Below are 9679 nucleotides of genomic sequence, written 5' to 3' on the forward strand. Positions count from 1 at the left end.
TTCCCGATCATGATACCACTCTTCCCGATCATGATAGAGTCAACCATCTGCCCAGGATGTCAGCCAACCCGATCTTGCTGCTCCTGTTCCCGATCATGATACCACTCTTCCCGATCATGATAGAGTCAACTGGTCTCTCTACCATACACAATTAAACTGACTTTTACTGTTCAATATATCATAATTCAATCAGACATAAAACCTGCATATCAACATATAATGGCAGTTTCACTTTCACGTATAGATCTCTATCCTATACTATTATGTACTGAACTAACTTTTTTTTTTTTTTCCCCGCAATGCTTATTTTCAAAATATTTTTAAAATTCAGTCTATTTAAAATTTAGGAACTTAAAGCACGTAGTATCTCAACATAACAAAGTTTTAACATGTAATAAATCAAATTCAGAAAATTACTTTCCTTCAAGTGACACGACTAATATTAATGAGAAAATCATAATAAAAGTAAAAGAATATTTTTTTTAAAATAATTATAAATTTGTTTTATTTAAACAGGCTATATGAGGTAGAGATGACAACAAGTCGGGCACGGATAGTATCTACACGTAACTCAACCCGCCAGATAAAATTATATCCGCTATCCAACTCGCTACATGCACGGTACTTGTTTAGAAAATATCCGCCAGTATTTTAAAACTCACGAATATCCACAAAAAATTTTTTTTTTATATATTTTTAAAATAAAATTAAAAAAATATATATATATATATATAATATAAATTTAATTTAATTTTAATTTTAATTAAAATTTAATTTTAATTTTAATTAAAATTTAATTTTAATTTTAATTAAATTTAACCTAATAAAATATAATTTTATTTTATTTTTAATTAAATTTAATTAAAAAATATATAAATTATTATTTTTATTATTTTTTGCGAATAACGAGTACCCGCGGGACGGGTAGTATGTTACCCGTACCCAACCCGTTTAGAAGCGGGTATTAAAATACCTGCTACCCATTACCTGCAGGTAGTAACTACTCGCCACGAATTTTACCAGCGGATACTCGTGCCTTCGGATTTTTTTGTCATCCTTAATTTGAGGTAGGATCATATTATAAAAAAAAATGAGATATGAAGAGATGGAATTAGAGAGAAGCATAGTGAAATTTATTGAAAAATAAATAAAGAGAAAGAAAAATAATAATAAAAAATGTTTAATCATTCTTTTAGTCCGTATTTATGTTGGGTTTTCTCAAATAAGTTTCTTTCTTTTTTTTTCAATTGGATTCCTAGAAGTGTAAAATTGAAACCATTGGTTTCCTACCATTAAATTAGGTTAACGGGTTAACTTTCAGGTAACGTGTGTGAGGTGAATTAATTTAATGAGCAGAGCCTCTTAGGTAGAAAATGTTGAAGCAAATCTTTTTCCATGTGCATCACCCATAAATCTTCTTCCCTGTGCATCAAGTAAAGGAAACCCAAAAATCAATCCTAAATAACAATGAATCGTATCTCACAACAGACCAGCAAAAAACCCAAATTCGCATTCACCTTCAACCTCACCGATTCGCACCTCCACCATCTTCGTGACACAAAACTATTAGCACTGCTGCGATTTGCGAACCAACTTCACCACGACGTGTGTTGTTGCATCTTCTCCTCCTTCGTCAATCGCAAGCAACCTGCAAAAGTTCAAACTAGAAACCTAGACCAAAATTACAACGTCCATCGCGATGAACCTTAATTGTGAAACCCTGTTCGCACGACCATCTTTTATGGCCATCATCTTCTCTTTTGTTCGCGACCCTTCCATTTTTGGAGATCTTAGGTTTAGGGCTACGAAGATTTCTTTAGTTAAGATTACCTCAGACAATTTTCAAGTTAGTTCTGATTGGAATTCTTGGGGTGCTTTTATTGTTTGCATGGATTGAATTAGCTATGGCTGCCAACGAGAGGAACACTAAAAAGAGTCCTTGGTTATACTCGTGTTGTTGTTTCACTCACTGGTTCAAGTTCTACTTTGGGATTTTTTTTTCAACATTGTGCTCTACTTTCTCCTCAAATTGAGGGAGCTTGAATGTGTTGGTTTTTGGATTTTGCTCATCCAAAACCGCCGAGTCTTCTCTGCAGGAAGAACATATACAAGCTCAATTGCATAAAGTCTTTTTTTCTTAATCTTTTAATTAAACATTTTTCACCTAAGAAATTTTGCATGTCACATTTTTAAATTAATCCATCTCACACTAACACGTCACTTGAAAGTTAACTCGTTAACACAATTTAACGAGAATTAATTATTTTAATTTTTCACTTTTAGGAATCTAATACATCAGGGTGTTGCTCTCTGCACCTCCACAGACTGTTTCCCGCACCTCTCCATTCCTGTTTTGCCCTTTAATAAAATTTAATTTTTAAGATTAAACGGATGTGAGTATCGTTAACAAATATCAACATCCATTTTAATTGTCAACATTGTTTAAGATAAAATGGATGTCAATATCGTTTAAGGTAAAATGAATAAAGAACGGATGTAAACTTCCGTTTAAGGGCTCACGTTTGATTCTCACGCGATATGCAACCCTCACCGCCCCTTTTCATCTCGCTCGAAATCTTTATCGGGAAGCCTCCTCATATTTGTTAAAATAAACAAAACAGAGCTTTACCGTTAGTTTGTTNAGTTCAGTATAAATACAGTTGTAATATTTCATTTGTGTGTTGAATAAAATTACAGAAGTTATACAGTTTACCTGAGTGTGTCTCTGTGTCAAGTTTTTGTCTTTGATTNTTGATCGGTGAAGAGCAGCANTGGTGGCCTGAGGGGTGTCGTGGAGGAACCCTAGCAGAGAGCTTCGTTTCGCCCTTCTCTCTCTAAACATCTCGACCCTTCTCTGTTTCTCATTTTCTCTCTCTGTCACGTGTGCCTGTTTTATTAAAACAGCATAAAGTTTAGTGGCGTGGGCAATGAAACTTTTGTCCTTTCTTTTTGAATATGGTATCTAGAGCGAGGTTGTGAGACCTGGGGTATACGTGATAGTGGGTGTTGTGTTGATATCTGGAGGTGTGTGAATCCAGAAGTAAAAAAAAGAAGGGTTCTTTAAGGTGTAAGCAGATCAAGATTTATCAAGATTAGTGCAAGAAGAGATGGCTGGAGTTGGAGGAATTCAGGGGCCACTTCCTATGTTCGATGGCAAACAGTTTGTTGACTGGAAGATCAAGATGTGGGCCGTTTTTGGGTTTCAAGATGTGTTGGAAGTCATTGAAGATGGAGTGCCTGAGTTGAGTGAAAAGGCAAGCCAAGAACAGAAGAAGGAACACAAGATGCTGGAAAAACTGGACAGTAAGGCCAGATTCTTAATGTATCAGTGTGTGAGTCAAAAGATTTTCAATAAGATTTCTAATGCTGCTACAACAAAGGAGATCTGGGGTATCTTGGTCAAAACCTACGGTGATGGAGACAGAAACACGAAGATAAAACTGCAGGCTTTGAGGAGACAGTTTGAAACTCTCATTATGGAGGAGACTAAGACTGTATCTGGATACTTTGACAAAGTACAAGAGTTGGTGAACAAGATGAGGGCGTGTGGTGATAAAATGGCAGATGAATACATGGTGGATAAAATTCTACGAACCTTAACCCCTAGATATGACTATGTGGCTGCTGCAATTGAGGAAACCAGAAGAAGGGAAGTCATTGACAGTGAGGAGCTGCTGCATTCATTAGAGGCACATGAGTTACGCCTCAATGAACGTAGACAATGTCAGGAACAGGCCTTGCAGGCCAGATCACAGTGGAAAGGAAAAAAAGGTTTCAAGAAGGGGGGTAAAGGAGGTAAGAAAGTGAAAGACTCTCAGGACCAGCAAGGAGAAGAGTCTAGTGAGTTTGGAAAAGGCAAGAAATCGAACAAGGGAGAAGGAGAATGGAAGTTTGATAAGAAAAAGGTTAAGTGTTTCAACTGTCAGAAGTATGGCCACTATGCTAAGGAGTGTTGGGATGGAGAAGGGGCCAAAAATAAACCCAAGAAGAGGGCAAATCTGGCCCAAGAGGAAGAGTCTGACTTAGAGGCAATGATGTTAATGGCACAGGTTGATGACAAACCTCCAGAAAGTACTGTTTGGTACTTAGATTCTGGGTGCTCCACCCACATGACTGGAAGGAAAGACTGGTTTGTAAAAATGAAGGAAGTTGAGCAGGAAAAAATTAGGTTTGCTGATAACAGCAGCTTGGAGGCAGAGGGATCTGGCAGAGTGGTGTTAAGGGGAGAAGATGGCAAGGAAGTGATCATTGAGAAGGTACTGTATGTACCTGGATTGAAGACTAATTTGCTTAGTCTTGGGCAGCTCTTGCAGAAAAAATATAAGATAAATATGGAGGACAATTGTCTCAGCATCCTGAATCTGGATGGGAAGATTGTATTACAGACACCACTGTCACAAAACAGAACTGTTATGGGGGCAGTAAATCATCACTGTTTTACTGCAGCAGAGGGTGAAGAAGAATGGTTGTGGCATCTCAGGTTTGGGCATCTTAATTTCCAGGATCTATCAATGCTAAGTCAGAGAAAAATGGTGATTGACTTTCCAAAAGTAGATATTCCAGGGACTGTTTGCAAAGAATGTGTTCAATGCAAGCAGACCCGTGGCAGTTTTCAGAGGTTCTTACCCCAGAAATCTGCAGAGAAGTTGGGAGTGATATTTTCATATGTCTGTGGCCCTATACAGGTAGAAATACCTGCTGACAGCAGGTATTTTCTGCTGTTTATAGATGACTGGACCAGAAAGTGTTGGGTCTATCTATTAAAAAGGAAGAGTAAGGTGCTGTTACAATTTCAGAGTGAAAAGAAATTGAAGATACTGAGAACAGATGGAGGAGGGGAGTATACCTCCACTGATTTCAAAGAATATTGTGAAAAGGAGGGAATTGTCCATGAAGTAACTCCTCCCTACACACCTCAACACAATGGGGCAGCAGAGAGGAAAAACAGGACCATTCTTAACATGGTCAGGTGTATGTTGAAGAGTAAGGGGNTACCAATGTTTCTATGGGGTGAGGCTNTAATGACAGNAGTTTATGTGTTNAATCTNTCTCCAACCAAGAGACTAAATGGGGTCACACCAGAGGAGGCTTGGTCTGGAATAAAGCCAGATGTCAAGCATCTGAAGATCTTTGGTTCATTATGTTACAAACATGTTCCAGAACAGCAGAGGAAGAAGCTAGATGACAGGGGTGTTCCATTGATTTTAATTGGATACCATGTAATAGGTGGATACAAACTATATGACCCTAAAACAGGAGCAGCCACAATTAACAGAGATGTAAAAATTGATGAAGCTGGAGAGTGGCAGTGGGAGTCAGATGTGAAAAGAGGACCAACCATTGAGTTGGAAGAAGAAGAACCTGCAGCAGAAACTGAGGCATGCAGGAAGGAGGAGAGTGTTAGGAGGTCTTCTCGGGTGACCCAGTTACCAACTCACCTAAGAGACTATGATTTAGTCTATGAAGCAACTGTTTCATCTGAGGGAAACTTTGTGCATTTTGCTTTAATAGCAGAAGCAGATTCCGTGGAGTTTAGAGAAGGAGTGAAGGATAAGAAATGGTGTAAGGCTATGGAGGAGGAGATTGGGTCAATTGAGAAGAATCAGACCTGGGAATTAACAGATCTGCCACCTAACAAGAGACCAATTGCACTGAAATGGATTTATAAGTCTAAGATAAATCCACAAGGTGTGGTGGTTCGCTATAAGGCCAGGTTAGTGGCCAAAGGGTATTTGTAGCAAGCTGGGATTGATTATGGTGAAGTGTTTGCGCATGTGGCCAGAATGGAGACTGTAAGGCTGATGGTTTCTTTGGCTGTTCAGAACAACTAGACTCTACATCAATTAGATGTAAAGTCAGCTTTTCTGAATGGGGACTTGGAGGAAGAAGTGTATGTTGTCCAGCCTCAAGGTTTTGAAGTCAAGAGGAAAATTGATAAAGTGTACAGGTTGAAGAAGGCCATGTATGGGCTGAAGTAGGCTCCAAGGGCCTGGAACCAAAGAATAGACAGATTCATGAGTAGCATCGGGTTTGAAAAATGTGTTTCTGAACATGGAGTGTATGTTCAGTGCTATAAGGAAGATGAAAGAGAAGACAGGTTGATTGTGTGCCTGTATGTGGATGACCTACTGATTACAGGAAGTAGTAGTGAGAAGATTTCTTTTTTCAAGGGTCAAATGTTACACGAATTTGAGATGAGTGACCTGGGTCAGCTGAGTTATTTCCTTGGTATTGAATTCACCAAGACTGTTGCTGGTATGTTGATGCATCAGTCCAGATATGCCTTGGACATGTTAACCAGGTTTAATATGCTCCAATGCAATTCTGCTACTACTCCAGCAGAAGTGGGATTGAAACTAGAGAAAGATCCTGAGGAGGAGGCAGTTGACCCTACTGAGTATAGAAGAATGGTTGGGAGTCTAAGGTACTTGTGTAATACAAGACCAGACATCAGCTATAGTGTGGGTTTGGTGAGTAGGTTTATGCAGAATGAATCAGGAGGAGAGGCTATGGAGTGTTACTGCCTAAGAATGAATCAGGAGGAGAGGCTCACGTGGTTGCTTATTCATATTCGGATTGGTGTGGTGACAAGGGTGATAGAAAGAGTACAGCTGGATATATGTTTTTTTCTGGAAGGAGCACCAATTTCTTGGAGCTCTACGAAAGAGCCAATTGTAGCTTTGTCCTCATGTGAGGCAGAGTACATTGCAGCATGCGAAGCCACGTGTCAAGCAGCTTGGCTTGACTCATTAATGAAGGAACTGAGGATAAATGTTACAGAGAAGGTCAGACTGCTTGTTGACAACAAGTCAGCCATTGACCTGACTAAGCATCCTACATCTCACGGTAGGAGCAAACATATTGAGACAAGGTTTCATTTTATTAGAGAGCAAGTTGGAAAAGGGAAGATCGAGGTGGTATACTGCAAGTCCGAAGACCAAACTGCAGATATACTAACCAAAGCATTAAAAAGGGAACGCTTTCTAACACTTAGAAAGCAGATCGGAGTTATAAAGATGGAGATCGGAGCAGATCTGGAAAAAGGTGTCACGAAAACCTAGAGTTTTCGTCTTGAAGTGAAGATCAGCTCAGATAAAGGTTTTGCACCGGTGGTTAACCGATGAAAGCGGCGGGGGTTCGCCGGAGTTGGAGTTTTCACCGATCAATCGGTGAAAAAGAGGGCTTTTATCAAAAATCATGTTTTTTTCTATTGTTTTGTTTAGGAGGAGTGTTAAAATAAACAAAACAGAGCTTTACCGTTAGTTTGTTCAGTTCAGTATAAATACAGTTGTAATATTTCATTTGTGTGTTGAATAAAATTACAGAAGTTATACAGTTTACCTGAGTGTGTCTCTGTGTCAAGTTTTTGTCTTTGATTNTTGATCGGTGAAGAGCAGCAATGGTGGCCTGAGGGGTGTCGTGGAGGAACCCTAGCAGAGAGTTTTGTTTCGCCCTTCTCTCTCTAAACATCTCGNCCCTTCTCTCTGTTTCTCATTTTCTCTCTCTGTCGAGTGTGCCTGTTTTATTAAAACAACAGAAAGTTTAGTGGCGTGGGCAATGACACTTTTGTCCTTTCTTTTTGAATAATATCAGCACGAATGAACTGTCTGATACCCGTCGTATTTGGAGTGGCAGCTCAAACTCCAGCATGCCTTTGCCAAGGTGTTCCATCATCTCTAAATCTCAAACTCAAGTGTGTTCTTCGTGATTTAAAGATTCAGCGCGAAGTTAGATGAATCCTAAAAGTTCGCATTTTGTATCCTCCATTAACATGCTTTTCTTAAAGGCGAGTCTGTAAATATAGCTTTTATGAAATTTTCCACCTACCAGAAAAGGTCAACAATCAACATAAACCTTACAGGCTCTCATCAAATACGGTTATTATACATAGTTCTAAAATTGAAAAAGATCAACAAGGCACAAGAAAAGATATCAGATCAAGCCATTTAACATAAATTTTTATGGAACAAAACATACAAGTGAGTCATATGAAACAACCCACTCAAACATGTTCTTATTTCCTGTAGTAGCAATACGATCCACAATTTTTTCTCTTTAAAAAAAGTGTTTTTGATATGGATGGAGGAGGAACAAAAATTCAACCACAGGAAAATAAAGAAAAAATTGGTAAAATAACAAGACTCGTCAAATTTATATACACAGTGATCTCTGGGTGACAAATGGGATAAAGCTTATAAAAAATGAGAATGTATTTAAAGTAAGCAAGGTTATGTTCGTCATTTAATTTTAGTAAGTCAACATCGTGATTCACTTTTAATTAGATGAATATTAGAACTTCAGAGGCGCCTCGTCCAATAAAAAGGAGGTTTGAAGTTTAATTTGGAACCAAAAACTTCTTTCAGCATCTACATTTTGATTGAAGCATTGACATAAAATCACAATCCAAGATCAGTTTTTAAAATAATTAAAAGAAATGGAGGAAATAAAATATATTGTCTCAAGAAGACCAAAAAATGAAGACATCAATAATCAAATAATACCTCAGTAAAGCCACAAGAGAGTACTTCTTTATTCTCCCAAGATGATGTAATGGATTTTAAAGGCATAGCTAATAATTCTGAGGCAAAATGAAAGATGAGGAGATTATCTGTTAACAGATAGTGAGTTGATGACAATTCAATATGTGTTTTAAGGAAATGATTAAGAAGATTCTACATCATACCTGATAGTTTCCGGATTTTACGCAAGGATGGGATTAATCTTCAGGAGACTGTGCAGGGAACTCTTGCAAAGTCTGCCCCACGGGACAAAGACTCCAATAATGAGGATAGGTTTTCCAGCATTAGATGAACAAGTCTATGAAGTTGAAAATATGAGTGCAATAATGCTTAAGACCAACTAATGAATTAGAATAGTGCTACTACAAGCATTAATTGTTAAAACATATAACAGATTCATACTGAAGATTTAATAAATCTAAATATATCAAACAAACATATTTAATCATATTCAGATTTATAAGAATAAAAGCGGAAGCAGAAAGACAAACCTCCAGCCATTGTTGTATGCTTGCCTATCTTCTGGTTTTTGAACCTGATAATGCTAATTCTTACCATTATCTAAACATCATTTTAGTGGCAAAATCAACTCCTTCACAGCTTTAACATTGTTTTATCCTCACTTTTTGTGTGTTTTGTAATTTTCTTGTGTTTATTTAGTATATGCTTGTTTTTACCTCTAATCTCTATGTTTGAGTGTGTGAAATAAAGGAATAGAAAGCAATTCTAGTGGAGGAAAACAAGCAAGAACTCAAGAGAACATGTTTTGGGACAAAGAAAAGATCAATTTGAAGCAAATACCCATGTTGGACGCCTTTGGAATCGCACAAGAGGCTCAATTTTCAGAATGCTGTCAAAACCACCCAAGCTGAGCGCGAGAAATCCAAGCTGAGCGTGAGAAGTGCAGAGAAATTCCAAGCTGGGCGCCACAGAATGGCGCTGGACACCAGAGAATCCGCGTTGGGCGCCAGGAATCCGCGCTGGGCGCGAGATCTTGCTAGAATTCACATCTGGTGCAGTGAAAAGTGGCGTTGGGCGTGAGAATTCCGAGTCGGGCGCGAATTCTCGCTGATATGTCAAAAATGGGTTATTTAAACATGGGTCTTGGGATTTTTGAGGGACTTCTCCTCCTACACTTCATTCTTCACCTAGAGAGATTG

General features: G+C 38.2%; 1 protein-coding gene across 1 annotated transcript; it reads left to right on the forward strand.

The window, feature by feature from the left end:
* Positions 1-6014: 6014 nt before the first annotated feature.
* On the forward strand, positions 6015-7061 carry LOC106761996 (uncharacterized mitochondrial protein AtMg00810-like). The gene has a single exon (XM_014645661.1). It carries the CDS (start codon positions 6015-6017, stop codon positions 7059-7061), a length of 1047 nt encoding a protein of 348 aa, XP_014501147.1.
* The last annotated feature ends 2618 nt before the right edge of the window (positions 7062-9679 follow it).

Source organism: Vigna radiata, chromosome 1, assembly GCF_000741045.1.
Source record: "Vigna radiata var. radiata cultivar VC1973A chromosome 1, Vradiata_ver6, whole genome shotgun sequence".
NCBI classification, from domain to species: Eukaryota; Viridiplantae; Streptophyta; class Magnoliopsida; order Fabales; family Fabaceae; genus Vigna; species Vigna radiata.